We start from the raw sequence: 21,586 nt of genomic DNA on the forward strand, positions 1-21,586 counted from the left end.
TGACAAATGAATTTATGATTCAGGAAATAAATGTGGTGCCATGAGTGCACAAAAGTATGTATGTGTGACATGTGATTTCAATGCCAAATAAGAGTGTCATATGTTGTATACGTGCATGAAATTTTGAAAATCATATGTATGCATGCATGCTCATTAGTACATGTTGAGTAACAATTCAAAAAAAGAATGAGGACATACTGAATGAAATGAGCTATCTATGTAATAAGCAGCATTGACCTATGACCTTAATAAAGATAACCATAATTTAGGGTATTTTGGGTATATCTGGTAAGGATACATGTTACCAAAAATCCTAGAACTACCTTGGAGAGGTTAGGTGATACAAAACTCTTATGGACCGTTGAGATATTATTATGCTTTAAGTAACAATTACTCTGTTGGTCCCTAATCATCGTAGTTAGTGGGCCGAACTACCAATTTTGTCCTAAGTGGTATGTTCATAGACTCTGCAGAATTATAAGATCAATCATGTTTGGTTTGCGCCACGGTGAGAGATTCTCTTGGTCGTAGACAACTATCATGGGCACCCATCATTCGAAAAAATTAAAATACATAGCATAATAAACCCTTGAGTGGTCTCGTTTATTTCGTGATCATATCTTTCAAGTACTCGATAAGGTTAGTAAGCAAGAGAAATAATACATTGATTAAGTAAATTCACTTTTCGATTATTCAAGTACATTTATGTTATGTCTTTGTTGAAAGCATGCACTTGATGATGTTGATGTTTAATTCATGACATGTTCTAGTAATATGTTACATGAGCATGAGTTTAACTACTATAGTTATCCATGTGAATGCATGTTGATTGCTAAATTGTATTATATATGTTCTGAAAGAAGGTTGAATACATGTATGTTTAGTACTATGTATGCATGCATGGTTATTGTGTTTTTTACTGAGACTCAATGAGTTTGACACCCTATTTTATAAATATACATGTAAAGATTGAACGAGTTAGAGCGATTGCAGGATGCTGTAGGTGGTGTCAAGGCCCAACTATTTGAATCTCGAGGACTTTGCTTTGAATAATTGTTGATTTTTTACGACTGTTTTTATGAATAATTTATTTATTTGATAAATAATTTAAATTGATTTATAAAAGAGTAATGATGTGTTTGAATACCTGTAACCTGTCAAAGTTCTAACTCAAACCAAAATAAGTATTTATGTTGTATTTCTAACTTTCATGATAAAAGGTTCTTGTCCTTGGTTGTCTTCTTTTCGAACTGAGTTCTAGTGGGCTATTAAATGTTAGTGCTTGTGCACAAGCTGTATCTCTAGAGCGTAGTTCGGTTGAAGCAATGCCATGACTCCTTATAGTTTAATTAGGTTGGAACAATGACATAGATAAGACTTTTAATAAAAAATCATGCATTTTTGGGTTAAAATTTTTGGGTGTTACACTGAAATTCAGAGCTTGCGAAACAGAGCATTAAGATGCAAAAAGGGGGTTAAAAAATGAAGCATGCATTTTAACAACATGAAGTCACTCATACATTGCATTCATTCCAATTTTCACAAAATGAAGTTGCTCATACATTTCATTTATTCCATTCTTTTACAAAATAAAGTCACTCATATGTTGCATTCATTTCATTCTTTTACAAGAATGTTATTACTCACTGTGTCTTTGATTGGTAGAAAAAATATCCCACCCATATCTCGTGATCGAACACTGGTTGTAAGATACGTCGACTTTGTGTTGATAGGAAGAAAAGACATCTATCTAGTTATCACATTTCGTTAGAGCGGATGACCTCAAGAATATTGTATATCCCACCAATACCACGTGATCGAACGTTGACCGCAAATTTCATTTTCTATTTCAACCGTACCATAAGATGCCCTTACCGAAAGTGTCGCTGATCTTCTCACCGTCGATAATTTTTCACCGATTTTCTTGCCTTCAATGACTTTTCGTCGATGAAGCGTCGTCAATGTTTGTCTGTGAAAAAATGATCATAATTTCTCATTGATTGGATACCACAAAAACCTAGTTTTTGTGAAACCCTAGCTTTCCTTTTATACTATTCATAGAGAATTTTACAATACCAGTGCGAAAATTGTTTTGAATTTCGCAAGATACAAACTTCTCCAACACTAGAAAGGATTTTTGCAACGTGCGTTGCAAAACTTGTCCCGAGCCACAAATTGTTTAAAATTTCGCAATCTTTTAGGAATTTCACAATCATTGATGCGATTTTGTTAAGGAGTTTTGTGGGTGTATTATTTTAGCATCATGATGTCTAAAAATAAAAAATTCACACTTGCGAGGGGTAAAAGCGATAAGAAAGAATTAAAAACCTGCGATATTGTCCAGTCACCAGATTTGGTAAATTGTGAGGCATTTTAAAAAACACAGCATTTTCGTCATGCAGTATGGTAATTTTGTGTGATACTTTTTGGTGTTAAGGAGTGTCAATGTACTTGTGCTTCCCTTATAAAAGTTTCATTGCCACCTTAACTTCCCCAGTTTTTTTTTTATTCCCATGAAAATCTGTCACATTGCTTAAATGGTTCCATGTTGCCGGTCACCTTATAGATCATTCTGTTGCGTTTAGAACATGGAGAAATCTATTTTGAGAGGCGGTTCCATGGCAGGGTTTAAAAGATTTTGCTATTCTGCCTCCAAATGTGGACATTGCTGCTTCATGTTGAGTTACAGCTTTAAAAGCAAGATTACTATGTTGAGATGAATGTGGAAATAGTTTTGGCACCCATGAGTTCAGGGCTTGGTTATGCATGGAAGGTTTAATCTGTTCAGGTCTCACAAAAGATCCTCTCCTGTTGATTGCATCAATATCTTGTGCTTTTTGTCTCTCAACATAAACCTCTAACTTTTGGAAGGTTGAATATGCTAGAAAGACATTCTTAGTCTTAGCTATCGTGGAACAGGAGAAATAGGCTAAAATGTATTCTTGTTCTTTGATGAGGAGAAAAATTGTCAAATGGGAGGAGAAACTTTCAACACAACTTTATCAGAGAGTACTCGTTTCTCCCCTTTCATGAAATTCAGAATTGTGGTTAAAAGTAAGCCACTTCAATAGAAATTGAAAATTTGTCAAGTTGGGGGATTGATACTGCGTGTTTCTTCTTTTGTCTTCATGCCTCTTTCATTCTCTCCACAAAAAAAAAAAGTGGTCCAGATAAGGATATGGTTTCATGATTCATTTTTTCTTGAAAGCTTTGGTGATTTTTTCTTCTTCCAGACTAGGCTATCTTATCTGGACCAGAAAAAGTGGTTGTATTGCATAAATCCCTTCCCCAAGTGGTTGTATTGCTTAGAACCATTTCTTTTTTGCTTAAAGGCAAGCTGGGGTTAAGCAGACCCCTACCAGTTATACAACTTGGGATTTGAACTTGCAACGTTCCAACACAAGATGACGTGCACTAGCTGCTCCTACCAGACAAGCGGAGCCCCCAGTTGGTTGCTTAGAACAATTTTTTGTTAATTGATGTTCTTGTTCGCCACCTTTATCCAAAAAAAGTGGGATAATCTGGCCCATACTGTGTGAGAGTTTCTTTTTTCTGAAAGGCAAGCTGGGGTTAGCCCGACCCCTACCAGTTATACAACTATACCATTGAGTTTTGAACCTGCAAAGTCCCCACACAAGATGACGTGCACTAGCTGCACACCTGCAACCAAAGGCATCCTCTTCTTTTTGTCATTCATGACGTCAATGGCTCTAATGCTGCCAACTTACAGTGATCAGAGCAATGTTGTCAATATCTAGTCGTTATCGGGCTTATGTTAATTTGATGCAGGGCTGATTCTAGTCGTTATCGGGCTTATGTTAATTTGATGCAGGGCTGATGTAAGCCTTTTATAAAATTGGCTGATTCAGCCCCTTTTTTGCTGCATCAATGAGCGAAAATGGCGTGACACAGCCTACACACACACACACACACACACACACACATATATATATATATATATATATATATATATATATATATATATATATATATATAGAGAGAGAGAGAGAGAGAGAGAGAGAGAGAGAGAGAGAGAGAGAGATTTTTCGTTAACTCATTGTTACTATCATTAAACACACACACACACACAGTTTTAAGTATTTTATGCTATATCCAACCAATTCATGTTTTATTTGTCGAAAAACCAATTCTGACAACAATGGATCAGAACAAGAAGTGCAGGTGCAAGAAGTGATGTGCCAAGCAAGAAGCAAATATTTAAGAAATGACTTAATATGCACAGTATGAAACATTTAAGTAAAAGTGAGTAAGAAACAAGGAGAAAATTGAGTAAGAAGTAACTTTAAAAATAAATAAAAACCTATTTTTTGACTTAATATATTTTCAGCTTCTTTCAACAAGTGTTTTTTTGGATAGTTCAAGGGAAAAAACCCTTCATCACCAACCGTACATTGGTTGGCCTCCAGTTGTGGTAAAACCCTTTGGGGTGCACCCTGTCCAATGCGGACTGCACCCAGCTTCGACCTTGCAAGCAGGGGACGCTACTGATGGGTTTCTAATTTGTGACGTCTTGTCAACTTGATGACATTCGCAGGTCTCCCTTACCAGATGAGCGGAGCCATTGCGGTAGATATTATAATATGAGTTTTATAGTAAAAACTTTAGTCCGCCTCAACTCTTGGATCTCAACGGATTTAGCTGTTAATATAAAGGACTAGAGGCCCGGGGGGAATTAAAGTAGGCCATCCAACTGTTGGTACACGATAAGAGATGGGGCGCCTTTCTTCTCCACCGATCCTCCTAATTTTGGTAGTTGGGCTCTTCTGTCAAAAGACCCTCCAACTTAGCAGGAATGATTTCCCACCAGACTTTATATTTGGTGCTGGGACTTCAGCTTACCAGGTGGTTTCCCTTCACTTTTTAAAATCTCTGTTCCTTCTATCCACTTATCATTATTACAGACAATTCAGAACAGTTTGGGAGTTGAGGACTCTTCCTTCCTAGTTAAGGGGTGTCCTTGGTTTGTTCTTGGAATCGTCCCTTATTGTTATAAGGTCGAAGCTGGGTGTCTCTGCAATGGGCAGGGGTGCCTCAAGGATTTTACCAACTGAAGTCTTGCCAATTTTCGGTCCTTGATGGGGTGGTTTTCCCTTAACTTGGCCAAAAAAAGAAAGAAAACAATTTGATTTCCTTAAATAAAAAAAACAGAGTTTGGAGAGTTATGGTTGGCAGTGCAGGTTGAAGGAGCTGTATCAGAGGATGGGAGGAGTCCCAGCATTTGGGACACTTATGCTCATGCTGGTGAGCTTTCCGGTTCTCAAATTCAGATATATATACTCTCTCTCTTGATAGTTGATAGCTTTCCGGTTCTCAAATTCAGATATACTCTCTCTCTTGGCGAGCTTTCCGGTTTTCAAATTCACTCTCTCTCGGTGAGCGTTCCGGTTTTCAAATTCACTCTCTCTTTTGATGAGCTTTCCGGTTCTCAAATTCAGATTCTCTATCTCTCTTTTGATGAGCTTTCCGGTTCTCAAATTTTCTCTCTCTCTCTCTCTCTCTTGGTGAGCTTTCCGGTTCTCAAATTCAGATTCTCTCTCTCTCTCTCTCTCTGTGGTCTGGGCAAGGTAACAATAAAAAATGTCACCTTGTGGGTTGGGAAACGATAAGGCTACCGCAGAATAGAGGGGGTTTGGGGATTTCAGACCCTAGGTTAAGAAGTATTGTTCTGGTTGTTAAGCAAAGTTGGCTTGCACATCAATCGGGGTCCCCTTGTGCGAATTTCCTTCAGGCTAAATATGGATCAGTGGAGTCTTTGTTTGGGGGTCAGCACGCAATTAGGTCGCCCATTTCGCATCTGCGGAGATCGTGGATTCAAGCTTGGTCTGCTGTGTGGGGTGGTGAGGGCGATGACGTCGCTCAGAGCCAGTTCCTTTGTAGAGCGATCACCCCGAATGGCTCCGTCCGCACTAAAGCTACCTACCTTTCTCTCCTTCCGGCAGGTGTGAATCGGTTTCATATGAGAATTATCTGGGGCAAAGGTCCTCCTCCGAGAACGCGCTTCCTTGCTTGGCTTATTTTGCATGATCGGGTGCAGACGGATAGCTTCCTCAAGTCTATAGGTTTCTGTATTGTGAGTAAATGTGTTCTCTGCGAGAGGGCCGAGGAAACTGCGTTGCACCTATTCTGGGAATGTCAGGTCTTTCAAGATATCTTTAAGGTTACCTGGAATAAACCAGTCGTGTCTGTGCGCCAGGAGTCTTTCGCTGTAGACCTCTTGTGGGGACCCCAACCAGTTCGTAGATGTAAAAGTTGGCGGATCATTTGGAGAACTTGGTTGCTCTCTTTCTGGTGGGCCGTTTGGATGTCGCGCAACAATGCTATTTTCAGGCAGACCCCGGTTAATTTCAACAAGTTAGTAAATTATATTTTGGCGGATGTATACGCATCGTTACGCATATGCCTTCCGGATCTTCAACGCCACTTGCCGCTAAGGCCTCCCCCGGATCCAGACTGATCGCCTCGATTTTTATCTGTATTTTATATCTATTTTTGGCTTATGTGTTCTTTGTCTTGTTTGTCTTGTTTGTCGGTTTCAACGGCTGTTGAACCGGTCGTAATGTTGATATCTTTGATTCGGCTCTCTCTCTCTCTCTTTCTCTTGGTGAGCTTTCCTGTTCTCAAATTCAGATATACTCTGTCCCTCTTATAAAAAAAAATCTTCATACCATGTTAAGTTTTGGTAGTTCCATATTTATTTGTTAAATTGTTGCTTAACAAATAAATATTTTTTTCTTCAAAAATAAATTATTTGTTAAGCAACGACTTTCTAGCTTTTGTTCTGTTGGTTGTAGCGAGATTGATGTATCATATATGTTGTCTCTCCACTTTGGGGACAAAAAAGAAATTCATGTTAAATAAAAAAGCTGATGAGAATATGTAGGTGCATTCATTTAATCAGAAAACATTGATTTTGAGAACAAAAGAAAAAAATTGAAGGGTGGTCATGAATGGCAGGAAAAATGGCGGATCACAGCACAGCTGATATAACTGCTGATCAGTACCATAAATACAAGGTATGCATTAGTTTACGCTGCGTTCCTCGCATGAGGAGGGACCTATGTAACAAGTATCGGTGATATTGGATTAAAAATAAGCTCAATCAGCTCAATTTTGCATCAATTCTTTGCTGATTCGCAACGATACTGACAACATTGCTGCAAACATATGACATGATGGTGTTTGCTTGGTGTTTAGTAGGGGTGGGAATCAGCTCGCTAGTCCTGGCCCAGCCTACCATGGGCCGGGCTTGGACTTTCATTTTAGACCCAACCCCAGCTCGAACCGGGCTTCTGACCCAGCCTGGCTTGAAGCGAGCTGACACAGGCTGGCTTGATCCAGCCCATATATATGTGTAATATATATTTATGTTTATATGTTTATATAACTGTATTTATAATATATAATAATATATTTTTATACATATTCACAGGCTATCTTGACCTGGCCCAGCCTAATTAGTACCATGGGTGAGCCGTGGGCTGGCTTAAACCAGGCCTAGGCCCAGCCCATCAATTGATGGGTAGGGCTTGACCGGGCCCAGCTTGGTCAATGGCCGGTTCGGTCCATTGCCCACCCCTAGTATTTAGATGCCATTTGTTGTCACCATGTCACAGGCCCAAACATCACACAGACATGAGACAATAGAACTTACACGTTACAAATATTGTAAATATTTCAAAAATATCATGTTTCTATAGCAACACAATTTGTAAACTAATTAAATTCAATAGTAATTTTATGTCAATAATATTTCTATTTATGTTTTTAAATGTTGTACGCTTTTTATATTTTCATATATATGGCAATATTTTTTAAAGATTTCTTGAGAAAAAGTCAAAATTTTAACATATCAGGAGATCTCCCTGGTCGAGATTCTATTGCAATAGTTTGAAAGGCCAATGTACTACATTAAAAATATAAAATTTCTAAAATATCATCTATTTTTAAAACATTACATTTTTTATAGAATGGAAAAGTACTTTTTGATCATTTCTACTAACTTTAAGCCCTCGTTATGACTCCTTTTATGTAAAAAAATATCGCTTTAGATATGTTATCCCATTACTAATCTTTTATGTACCTTGGTGTTCCTAACTGTCCACTCAATTTTGTTTGATCCTCGGTACGGTAATAAATACAATAGTAAAAACTCCATACAGTCGATCTTACTAATTGATATTAACATGACACAACAGTATTCCGGTATCTTTTGCACTGTTTATATTTTTATTTATGCTTCCATATATCTTTTATATTTGCATATACGCTGATATTTTCCTAAAATTTTCTTGAAAACAAAAACAAAAATTTCAAAATATTGCAAGTTTTTCTAGAGAATGAGATTTACAATATTGCTTATGAACAGATGTATCTTACACAGTAACTGCAAACTAACAGGTGGATGCGAAACTCATGAGTGAGATGGGCCTAGATGCTTACAGGTTATCAATATCGTGGTCAAGGCTCATACCAGGTAATTCACTTACCTTGTTTTTCCTTCAAGAGATTTTTTTTTTCAGAACCATTTGAATCCAACATAATCTAAATGTCACCATATCTTAAACTGCAGGAGGAAGAGGAGCAGTCAATCCAAAAGGCTTGCAATACTACAACAATCTTATAAATGAACTCATTAGCAAAGGTACATCCACTATGATATTTTCCAGAAAAGGAAGGGAAGTTCAAGCCTAATGTACCACTTGGCAAGTTGGCATTGGTCATACAAAAATACAACGCTTGATGGGACCTGCATGTTAAATCATAAAAACAGAATGCTCTATTGTATTTAATATAATATTCTACCTTATTTGGCACACACACATATATATATATATATATATATATATATATATATATATAAGCCCGTAACAGTGAACACAAAGTATCCTGTTAGTGAACGCTTCTCATATAAGCCCGTAACAGTGAACACAAAGTATCCTGTTAGTGAACACTTCTCCACCGCTGATCCCTGCATGGATCAGCGGCTCACGACGTCCTCTAATGCTCTCGATTTCATCAAATCGGATGCGCCAGGCACATTTGACACTTGTTCAATGGAGTGGTCGTCTACTTGTTACGATCTCTCATATATATCTAAAAGAAATTGGTGGTGTTTAAACAGTTTTATGTCGTAAACATCTTAAACATTTAAAAAAATGTAGTTGCAGCCAGGGTTGTAAAAAGTAACCCGTATCGGTCGGACTTAAAATAAGATACATAACATATCCTAAAAATAATAACTTTTTTTATTTTTTAAAAAAAATTAAAAAAATCTGATAATCTAATAAAAATCATAGAATACAAGAATAAAATATATTTATGCAGTAACATTAATTAAACATTCGTGACTTAACTAAATACATGTGTCCCTGCCATGTGTCCCTTGTCGGTAGGGGCTTTTGCCCCCTGCCTTTTCCCCCCTACGATAGGCTGGTAGGGCAAGGCCCTGCCTACCCTCACTCTATCAGGCAGGGGTTTCGGCCCTTGCCGCTCATTTTTCTAACAACAGAGCAAGGGCAGCGCCCCTGCCCTTTGTGATTTGCTGGTAGGGGTGATGCCCCTGCCCCCATCTCTATCTCACTCTTTCATTTCGGTCGGCAGGGGCGATGCCCCTGCCATCGTTGGGGTTACTTCGGCAGGGGCTCTGCCCCTACCTTTTGTGATTTGCCGGTAGGGGTGATGCCCTTGCCCCCATCTCTATCTCACTCTTTCATTTCGGTCGGCAGGGGCGATGCCCCTGCCATCGTTGGGGTTACTTCGGCAGGGGCTCTGCCCCTACCCTTTTTTTTCCCTCGGTAGACAGGGGTTCGCCCCCCTGCCATTGTGTCTGCTCGGCTGGCAGGCGGAGGAGCCCCCCTGCCACTGGTATTTTTCGGCAGGGGCGCGAAGCCCCCTTGCCCTTGTTTAAGCAACAACGGCAGGGGGATCCGTCCCCCTGCCGTTGTGTTTGCTCGACCGGCAGGGGGCCCCACCTTTGTCTTTGGCCGTCAACCTATTTTCTTCTGCTTTTCCTTGTGTCTTTGCCTTTGGCCGGTAAGAGTAATATGCATTGCAAGTGCGTAATATAGTAAAATGTGTGATGCTTAATGCTAAGCATCGCATGCTGCTTAAAATGCTATGCGAAAAGAAACAAGCAAAATGCAAATCGGATAAATATCGTTGGTGAGTAAGGGATACAAGCGCATCACAGGTTATTTACTTTCTTTGATGCAACACTTTTCTGTTCACACACTCACTTAGTTGTGGATATCTAAGACTTCTTTGCTGGAGTTCAGAGATCATGTTGAGCATGATTTGAATGTATGAAAATATAAGTGCTCTTTTTTTTGGAGTTCGGATTCCATGCTAGTCATGGTAGTAGTTAGCGGGATATTGAAGTGTGTTTGCTGCAGATACATGTTTGACATTGTTGTGGTACGAATGAGTGATTGTATTGCTATATTTGATGTGACTGTATCCATGCTTGCATGAAGTTATTTTCAATTTGATTATGTCTTCCATGTGATGAATGTGATTTCATCATTCTAAATATCCTTATGATGAGTGTAAATATGATGTGATGCTTTTGCGCATGAAAATATTAAGTTATCAATGCATGTATCATAGTTTTTGTGATTGAATGATTATATATATATAATATATATATATATAATATATATATATATATATATATATATGTGTGTGTGTGTGTGTGTGATATATATCAAATTATTATATCTACCATGAATGCAAGATAAATTAGATATTTTCTTCATCATAGCATTCTTATGATTCTCTTTTAACTTGTTAGGATAGTATCTCTAACCTCATAAGACCAAATGACTGCAAACTGTGAATGGATGTACCGTAGGATAGTTGACAATGATGTATCACTTGAATATATGGATGGTGTTGACAGTTTTACTAAATTTGCAATAGCAAGTGTCAGTACAGTGGATCCCACCAGTCGGATCAGGTGCCCCTGCACGATGTGTAAGAACAATCGATTTATAAAACCTCATGACGTTAGACATTACCTATACAAGAAGGGCTTTGTGAGTGATTATCATAATTTGACGCTTCATGGTGAAGAATTTTTGAACAATTTTGATGCACGGGTGGATGTGGTGCACGATAATTTATATATGGATTTGATATTTGATGCCGCAAGACCAGAACTGGGTTCTGCTATGAGTCCTAGTGATGTACCAACTGGGGTAGAGGAAGAAGCAACAAACGATGCAACTCGTAGATTTTATGATTTACTTAGAGATGCTGATGAACCACTTTGGAATGGTTGCGAGAGTCACACTATCTTGTCTGCAGTTCTTTAACTAATGAATTTGAAGTCCGAGTATAATTTGAGTCAATCATGTTTTGACCGTCTGTGCTTTATTGTGAAGAGTATGTTGCCCAAAGATGAGAAATTGTCACAGAATTTCTATCATTCGAAGGTTATGGTCAACGTTTTAGGTATGAGGTATCAAAAGATAGATGTTTGTCCAAATCACTGCATGTATTTCAAAGATCAAGAAAATAGCAAATCATGTTCGTCATGTGAGCATCCTCAGTTCAAGCAAAAAACAAGAGGCAATGGTAGCACGAGGTCAAAAAAAGTGTCATACAAGTCTTTTCGCTACTTCCCTCTCACCCCTAAATTGCAACAATTGTATATGTCTTCGAGGACAGCTACACACATGAGATGACATGCAAATAAAGTTCGACATGATGAAGACAGGATCATGCATCCTATTGACGTGAAAGCTTGGCAACACTTTGATCATACTCATCAGACCTTCGCAATGGAAGTGAGAAATGTTAGGCTAGGTTTACGTATAGATGAATTTAATCCATTTGGGGGTAGATCAACTCCATACTCATATTGGCCAGTATTTGTCACCCCATACAACCTTCTTCCAAGATTGTGTATGAAGCGTCAAAATCTTTTCTTGTATCTATTGATCCCTGGTCTGACCTTTCCGAGCCAAAATCTTGATGTATATTTAAGGCCATTGATTGATGAACTGAAAATACTGTAGGATGACGGTGTTCTCACGTACGATGCCCACAAAAAAACAAAACTTCAATATGAAAGTTGTTGTTCTATGAACAATCAGTGACTTCCTTGTATATGATATGTTATCTAGTTGGAGCACACATGAAAGGTTGACATATCTGTACTGCATAGAGGATATAAAATCTTTTAGATTGACGCATGGAAGGAAGTCGTGCTGGTTTGATTATCATCGTCGATTTTTACCCAGCGACCATCCGTTCCGATGACAAAAGAATGTGTTCTGAGCAGGCACAACTGAAATTGAAGGTCCACCTATACGGTTGTCTGGCATAGAGATTTTAAGACGATTGTGATACTTTCCATATGAACTGACAGATGCTCATAGTTCGACGCCCTTCCTTGGATTTTTGAAGGATCACAATTGGACAAAGAAATCTATATTTTGGGAACTACCATATTGGCCGATCTTATTGATATGATATAATTTGGATATGATGCATATGGAGAAAAATGTGTTTGATAATGTATTCAATACGGTAATGAATGTCAAAGGAAAAATGAAAGATAATCTGAAGGCCTGTATGGATTTAAAAGTAATATGTAAAAGACCAGAATTGGAACTCAAAGACTACAATGGCAAAGTACTGAAACCAAAGGCAAGGTACGTGCTTGGACTAGATCAAATAAAACAAGTATGTCAATGGTTGAGATAGTTGTGTTTTTCAGATGGATACGTCTCTAACATTGCTCGGGCTATGAAGATAGACGAGGGACAATTATATGGGTTGAAGAGCCATGATTATCATGTCATTATGAAATGGTTGATTCCCCTAGCATTCCATGATATGTTAGACAAACCTATATGGGGGTATTATATGAGTTGAGTAGATTTTTTAGAATATTGTGTGCATCGAAAGTTGTAGTAACTAAGTTAAAGAATCTTGAGGATTCTGTCGTCACTACTATTTGTCAGCTAGAGAAGATATTTTTCCTAGCATTTTTCGATGTTATAGAACATGTGATCATACATTTGCCATGAACTTAGGGTTGGTGGTCCTGTGCAATATCAGTGAATGTACCCATTTGAAAGGTATATATTTTTTTATATTTTTTTCTTTAATGATATTGAGAATTTATTGTATTACGAGATGTATATTGTTGATAGATGCATGTTTGACTTCAAAAAAAAGTTCAGAATAAAGCAAGAGTGGAGGGTTCTATTTGTGAGGCGTACACTTTAGAAGAGATTTCAAATTTCTCATCTATGTACTTTGAACCTCACATTCCAACACGTTACACTTGCCCACCTCGTAATGATGATGGAGAACAATTTACTGTAGCTGACAAACTGTTGATATTTCAACCACTTGGGCATGCCTTTGGTAGTTGCCGGTCAAAACTCTTGGAAGATCGAGAGTAAAACGCAACACAAATCTATATCCTTTTTAATTGCTCAGCGATCGACTCCTACATCGAGTAAGTATACTTAATATGTAATACTAAGTTCTATATGTGCGTACATGGTTCAGTAATATAAATCTTTGTTAAGTACAGACGATTTGATCTGGAGTTGCGAAGAGAACTTCCACATCTCACTGATTCAGAAGTACAGAAAGAACGTGAAAATAAGTTTGTGGCATGGTTGAAAGAGCTGGCAAGGACGATGACATACATTCTTTCCGTGTAAAGAACAATAAGTTACTTCATTGGTTATGATCACAGTCATTGTTTATGCTTGTAGGTCTGCCATGATGATGTTAATGACCAAGGAATATGTGATTTACAAAATGGTTCGACCAAAGTTGTGCAATGTTACAACAGGTACATCGTAAATGGTTATCGATTCTATACAAAAGACTATGGTGTAAACAAGTTAACGATGAATAGTCGTGTGTGTGTCAAAGGTAACAACTACGGTAAAAATGAACATGACTACTACGGTGTTATAGAAGAAATAATGGAGTTGACTTACTTAGGCATAAATAATAGGGTAACTTTATTCAAGTGTCATTAGTTTGATCCCACAACAACAAGAGTTGACAAAGCCTCAGGCATTGTAGAGGTGAATCATAAATCAAGGTTTGAAACATATGAATCATTCATATTAGCCTTACAAGCTCAACACGTTTACTATACTTTATATCCAAATACAAGAAAGTCAGATAGAAATGAATGGTAGGCAGTTTGCAAGGTGAAGTCTAAACTATACCCCGAGTATGATCAGTTACAGGAAGACAAGATTGTTAAAGAGGGTGATTACTATTAATCAGATGATATGTATGACTTCTCTTATGGTCACGATGTCGCACATGGTATGCACGTCATATCTTCATTGTCTGATGGCACACGTATGGAAGAATGTGATCCAAATGATATACCAAGTGGATGGACACCCAATGGAGAAGAAAAAGAAGAGGATGTGGTCCAAATAATACATCATTCAAAAGACAAATTGTTTTCATAACTCATTACAAAAGTTAAAAGTATAATTTTTAATTACAGATTGCTATGCTAAAAATAAAGACATACAAGCTAGAGTTCGAAAACATGTTTATATATAAAAGTCATTTTCAGTATTTGACTTCAGCTCAATGATTTTCTTTGTTTATTGCATCGTTCAGTAGCATGAGATGATGATGGGTTATCTTTATCTTCTAAACTAGCGACCATATCTAGCAATTTTTATCTGACAAATATTGCATGTACTTTTAATTTTTTTATCTTCTATAAAACTAGTAAGAAGTTCAATATGAATATAAGGTGAAATATGATAGATACATAATTACACGGTGGAGTTGTTATGCCCTTAAATCTATACAATCTTCCGTGCGTTATAAAACCACAAAAGTTACACTTTACTATTTCTTTCAAAGATATTCTCAAGTCAACTCGTATACAATATTTCAGTGCAGGGTTATTTGAGATGCAACTTCTAAGAGCTCCACCCTCCATTGACCTCTTAAGACATGGTAATTCTAATTACCATAAAATATAAAATTATGCTAAATAACATACCTAGGAATAGATTTTGAGTTTTATAAGCACAAAAATGAGATGAAGGGTGAAAAAGAAGAAATACCTTCTAAAAACATTAAAAAGAAAGATCATACCCTTTTCCAATTTTAATCTTGCACAAATGAAGTAAAAAACAAATATATATATTTTAAATCTTATCTCACTTCTTTGAAAGAGGAAATGCACTCTTACATGAGAAAGTCACAAAAGCCGCAAAATCCCTCTCGTTGCATAAGAATCAACCCTCAAAATGCTCTCAAACTTCCTAGAGTGCATGTGTTCCTCTCTAATGGCCTCTACATAATGAGAGAACAAACTTCAGGCAGGGTTTTAAAACCCATAAAAAATGTTTAAGCCCTTTTTAAATCGCACTAAGGGTGTATCATGCGATACACCTCGTATTGTAATGTATCACACAATATGGAGGTGTATCATATTATATACCCGACACAAATACAATACATGTTCGTATCTCAATATGAGTGAGTATCATATCGTTATGTCCAATAGTAACGATATATATCATATTGTATTCTACATTATGGTACGTACTTACAACCATGGTTGCAGGTGTTTTTTGCTTAATCCAAAGCTATGGATGTGTTCATTAACACTCATTTACTAAAAACTATCTAAACAATTTAATGAAAGATTTGGTTTTTATTTCATCAAGCATATGCAATATGAGCAGTTGATTTTTGTCACTTGAAAAACAAGTTTGAACATGAAAATTGCATAACCTATTTCATCTTTTCTGTTAAGTAATAGAAGATGCTTCTAAAAGTTCAGATTATACAAACACCCAAAGCTTTGGGTACACCAACCTAAGTAAAAGCCATAGGTGTGGGCAACATCTTCTCAATCAGACCCAAGGTTATCAGACTAGAAAGCAAAAGTGGGAAATGATATGGGAAGTAAAAGCTAGAAGTGAGGCATTTTAAAATTTATAGAAAGTGATAGCCAAATATCAATTTAAAAGCGAAACAAGAATAAAAAAAGAAACTGATAGAAATAAAAAAGAAGCAAATAAAAACTAAAATAACATTGATTATTCTTATATTTTATATTTTTTCGGTATTTTTTTTTTAAATCTAACTAATTTAAAAAAATCAAATGGGAAGTGAGTGAAAGCGTGAGAGAAAGCACATGAAAAACATGAAAAGAAATGTGAAAAAAAAACATATAGGAAGCATGTGAGAAGCATAGAAAAAGCATTGAAGAATCGAGATTCCCATGAAGTTTCAGAAAGGAGTATCGCGCTTCCGAAGTGAGTTTATGGAAATTATGGTAACTCCGGTCATACCTCATGGATGTTTTGAGCTGTGTTTGGTGGGAATCATACTCGAGATCATTCTTTTTGTATGTAAACATAAGATTTTCAAGTCATTACATTGTGGTGGTGTGTGTGCGGAAACTGGACACTAGTATATGAAATCTATGACACTAGTTATAATTTATTGTTGCACTCTTTCTCAGCTATAATTTTGCTTTTGGAAAAACCAAAGCAGGAATTGAGCCACATGTTACCATCCACCATCTGGATCTACCTCAAGTACTTGAAGACGAATATGGAGGATGGTTGAGCCCAAAGATTGTGTACTTTCTCAACCCAACACCATTTTTCATCCTCCAACTTGCTGCATAGTACACTTTGTATCCCATACACCACTTACAGCTTCATAATGTTGGCTTCTATAACAAACTCATGCAGGGAAGACTTCAAGGCATATGCAGATGTGTGCTTCAGAGAATTTGGTGATAGGGTGACCTATTGGTCCACCCTGAATGAGGCCAACATATTTGCTGTTGGTGCCTATGATGAAGGAGTAATTGCCCCTGGACGCTGCTCCAGTCCCTTTGGCCACAATTGCACAGCAGGAAACTCATCAGTGGAGCCTTACATTGTTGCCCACAATGAGTTGTTGGCACATGCAGCAGTAGCTGAACTTTACAGGCAAGAATACAAGGTGAGTGATGCTGGTCACAAGTCCATGTGAATACTTCACATAATATGTTGTCTCTTGTTTTGCCTCTTCTTAGTCCAAAAGATAACTGGTAGGTGAGATGTATATCTGTAGGCCAAACAAAATGGTTTGATTGGTATCACAGTTTACTCCTTCTGGTTTATTCCTCAAACAAATTCAACTGAGGATGTTGCTGCAGCACAAAGAGCCCTTGATTTCATGTTGGGATGGTAAGAATATACATTTACATGTATAAGTTCTATCTAATGCAATTCTCCCTACTGAAATATACAAACCAAGTATGCAAACTGGGTTTTTCATTATTTTTTTTAAATTCTAGCTATACAGATAAAGTGTGCATGCTTGATTTTATAGTGATTGACTCTTGGCTTAAAACGTGAAAAAAAATGTCCACCATTGATCGCAGGTGTTCGGTCCGATATCATCCGACAAAATTAGCGTCTGATGATACACCACACTCTCTCTCTCTCTCTCTCTCTATATATATATATTTATATATATATAGGGTCACTAGAATATGTTAACTGAAAATATGTGAATTGCAAATCCAACCCTGCTAATGCATTCAGCGTGGTCCATTTGCTAGGAATCGACTGTATTTTCAATGAAAAAATGCAATTTTTGAATGCTTGAATACTTACAAAAATTCTGAGTCATCGATTTTCAAGCCTCAAAAGATCCTTCTTATGCATTGTAATCGGATGATCCAAGAGTCTATTTCTATAAAACCAAGCATCTAGATCACATCCATACTGTGAAATTTAAGAAAAAAAATAAAAAAAACCCATAAAAATCTTCATACTCCCGCCCGCGCGCACACACACACACACACATATATATCAGTTTTGTTCCCTTGTCAGAAGTTGATCTGATAAATTAGGTGACCAGGTTTCTTCATCCGTTGCTGATTGGAGACTACCCTGACATCATGAAGAAGAATATAGGCTCAAGGCTGCCAAGATTTACCACAACCCAGTTGGAACAAGTGAAGGGTTCACTTGACTTCATTGGGCTGAACCACTACACCACATTAACTGTGGCCGATGCACCCAGAAGTTCAAAGCTCACTCAGCGAGACTGGGGAACAGATATGTTTGTCAAACTTCTAGGTCTGTTTTTAACAGTAGATTCAATGGTGAAAATTTTTATATTAACATGGTTGGTTAAGATAGTATTACACTGACTCCGTCAATTGACCTGCTGTGCAGTGGCTGATAATAATTCAACTTCTGAGGTAAGACTAGAAGCTCTCTCTCTCTCTCTTTGGGGGTGCAGATTATGGCTAACTTGGAAATTTGGTTCAGTTCTCATTCTTCAACATGCCAGTTGCACCTTGGGGCTTGCAAGGATTATTGGAGTACCTCAAGAGAACTTATGGCAATCCTCCTGTCTTTTTTCATGAGAATGGTAATGTCTCATTAAAACTCTGTTTTTTTTTTTAATTTTCAAAAACTAGAATTATGAGTAGAGATGTCAATAGATTGGATTTGTCCCGGGTGCCCCCGATCCGACTCAAACCCAGATACCGGGGTATGGGCATAAAAATGCTGATCCAAATGTAGGTTGTGTATGGGCTATGCTTTTTTGCTGGATATCTGACCTGACCTAGCTGACCAGCCCAAGTGCTTTTTTTAAAATATATGTTTAAGTAAAAAAAATGTATTCTAAATGCCCTCTAAATTATGTGGGTCAGGAGAAAAGTGTGGGACCCACCACCGGATCCCACGGAGCCGTTTGTTTCATCCCCAAAGGGAAAGAGACGCGTTTCACATGAAACGCTGCCTACATTGTCTTTAAGAAAATCCATTAAAAATGCTTCACCCTGGGTCGCCAATTGGCAGTGGGGCTTGGGGGAGAAGGTGCTGACCCCTTCGTCTCAGGTGTGACTCCCACCAGGTGTGCGGGTGCCTTTAACTGGTGAGCTCCATAAGGGTTTGGGTGTCGGTGACCCCACTCGGGGTTTTCTTCGCAGGGAGGCGGGATCATTTCGACAAAAAAACCAATTGAGTCCTCTTCCTGGATGCAGTTACGGTTATCTTGTATGTAACCAAGGCTAGGTCATATTTACCAGCGGGGGGGGGGGGGGGGGGGGCTCCAACCATCTGGTAGGAGCAGTTTGTTCAAGTCACCATGTGATGGGACGTTGCAAGTTCTAACCCCACTGGTCTGGTTTGGCTTAAAGGCTGTTTGTAAAAGGGAGGGGGTCCTAATTCCCCAGCTTTGTTACGGGAAAGAAAGGCTTGGTCATTTTCAATTTCCATCGCACATCTCACTTGTGAACGACAGATGTATGAGGGTAGGCCGACACTTACCTCCATCAAGTTGAGATGTGTGGTGGTGATGAAATGTAACATCATATACAGTATTTGTATATGACCATAATATCTCGCCCTCTTCCTTCCCAAGGGTTTCTTAGATGAATTTTGCACTGATAATTTTGAGCACACCGCACCCAAGGGAGAGGGAGGTGTGAACCCTTTTTGACAGGAGAGTTGTTTATTTGCATTTATTGTGTGGGCTACCCCACATTTATTCTCATGGACATGTTTGTTTCACCCCTTAGGAAAGCTGCCCTCTTCCCTATGAAAGAGGGGATCTTTTATAGGAAAATGCATGAAGCAAACACCCCATTTTCAAGAGTGTGAACCATGGAGCACCTGCTATCAGATTTGCTAATTTCATGCATATGTGCCTGCAGGTTATGGAACTCCACAGAATGTGAAACGGAATGATACTGCTCGTGCAGCTTACTTGAATGACTACATTGAGAGCCTACTCAGTGCTGTAAGGTATGGTTCATTCTTAGCAAGATTATATCTCATGCACTATTGACACCTGATTTTGCCCATATTTTGGGAATTCTCACTCATTGTGTTGAAACTTGAGAGTGGTACTCACTCATTGTGGCAGTGTAGCATTTCCCATCTCAATGACAGGCGCAGATGTATGTTGTGCCAGTGAAAATAATGTTTTTTCAGCGCAAATTGAAGATGCACTGGTGCAGTATAGGCTTGTGCCAGAAAAGATGTTTTCACTGGTGCTGGGTTCCCTGGGCCAGTGTAAGCCTTTTCTTTGACACAACCCCTTTATGCACCCAGTAAAACACGTTTTAAACTGACACTACCACCAGGGTGCACTAGTAAAACACAGATTTCTTGTAGTGAGGATATATCAGATACCATTCTTGATGTCTTGACCTATATCACAAATATAGCCCATAATTTGAAAATTCACAAAGGCGGTATAATACCAATAAACATATTTCTTCTTTGTATCACTACTTTTCAAAAAAGCACATATTTATCGCGATATTGATGCGATAAAAGCATTTTTTGCAAAAAGCTGGTACTCTCATGGCAAACTTATAATTTCTCTTATCAATAACGTGAGAAAACGGAGCAATTCTTGATATATTGACCTATGCCACAAATGTTTGAGAATATTCAAATATGAATTATAATTATGACTTATTTTGAAAATATATCATGTTTCTATCACAACATTACTGCAATAAACACTTTTTTTGCTTTGATTTATATAATTAATATTTTTACATGGTCGATACTTCTGCAAAATTTTCTCGAGAAAAAACATAACTTTCAAAATGCCTTGAGATTTTTCCTTAAGATTTTCCCGAGAACGCAATTTGTGGGATTGAACTTGACTGGCTTAATCTCATGTTAGAATGTTCTTTATGTCCAGGAATGGATCAAACGCTAGAGGGTACTTTGTGTGGTCGTTCCTAGATGTCTTTGAAGTGTTGACAGGCTACCAGGTCAGATACGGCCTTTATGAAGTGGACTTCATGGACAAAGAGCTCACAAGATACCCCAAGTACTCTGCTCTTTGGTACTCCAACTTCCTCAAGAGGAACCACACCAGCAACATCAAAGAAGGGTTTAAGCTGTCCGCTTCATCTCATTCTACTCAATAGGCTCCTGTTTCTCAATGCTCACCAGTCTTAGTTCATGAAAATGTTTATTGTAACTACTAAAAATATGTTGAATGATATTTTTTTTGGCTTTTCTTTCAATTTTCCAACTTTTGTCTTGGCATATTACTCCATGTTGACACTTAGTCTTGTGGTTCAGAAGTTCCGTTAGGGGGTGTTTGATTGCATGGACAGAACTGTGTAGAACAGTCTTGTTTGGGTGCTGCTGATCAGGTGAAGAAGTGTCCCGGACAAGTTGAGTTTTTGTCTCAGGTGTTCTGGTTGTTTTTCTTTTAATTTGTGTCCCAAGTATTCTAGGCATCACTGCTCCAAGGGAGGGGTGGAACACTGTGTCTCACTGGACGCATAGGATGATGTATTCCTGGTGTTCTGCTTGTTGATGTTTGTGTCAGACGCATGGGGACAGACAGCAGAGGCCTGCAGACACTGCTGTCCATGCAATCAAACGCCCTTATGGACCGAGAGGTGCCACATTGATTATGACCCTGTTTCTAAGTCAGTGGTGTAAAGTACCAAAAGTATTGCTTTAAAATTTCAACATATTAGACAGCTTAAGGAATTACCTAAATAGCTTGAATCTAAAAAAGATATTGTTAATATAGAGACAAACTAATTTAT

At 38.0% G+C, this 21,586-nt stretch overlaps 1 protein-coding gene across 2 annotated transcripts; it reads left to right on the forward strand.

The window, feature by feature from the left end:
* The first annotated feature begins 4,680 nt into the window (after positions 1 to 4,680).
* Positions 4,681 to 21,144, forward strand: LOC149820592 (beta-glucosidase 22-like). 2 transcript variants are annotated; one of them, XM_089983251.1, is made up of 13 exons: positions 4,681 to 4,863; positions 5,199 to 5,262; positions 6,976 to 7,034; positions 8,419 to 8,494; positions 8,591 to 8,662; positions 16,540 to 16,627; positions 16,743 to 16,998; positions 17,110 to 17,225; positions 17,905 to 18,125; positions 18,225 to 18,250; positions 18,321 to 18,423; positions 19,715 to 19,805; positions 20,719 to 21,144. In XM_089983251.1, exons 1-13 carry the CDS (start codon positions 4,732 to 4,734, stop codon positions 20,948 to 20,950), a joined length of 1,536 nt encoding a protein of 511 aa, XP_089839377.1. In that variant the 5' UTR covers positions 4,681 to 4,731; the 3' UTR covers positions 20,951 to 21,144. The 2 variants fall into 2 exon arrangements, with proteins under 2 accessions (XP_089839377.1, XP_089839378.1); XM_089983252.1 differs by lacking the exons at positions 5,199 to 5,262; positions 6,976 to 7,034.
* The last annotated feature ends 442 nt before the right edge of the window (positions 21,145 to 21,586 follow it).

The sequence above is a fragment of the Nuphar pumila genome, chromosome 12 (assembly GCF_984573655.1).
Source record: "Nuphar pumila chromosome 12, dmNupPumi1.hap1.1, whole genome shotgun sequence".
In the NCBI taxonomy this organism is placed as follows: domain Eukaryota; kingdom Viridiplantae; phylum Streptophyta; class Magnoliopsida; order Nymphaeales; family Nymphaeaceae; genus Nuphar; species Nuphar pumila.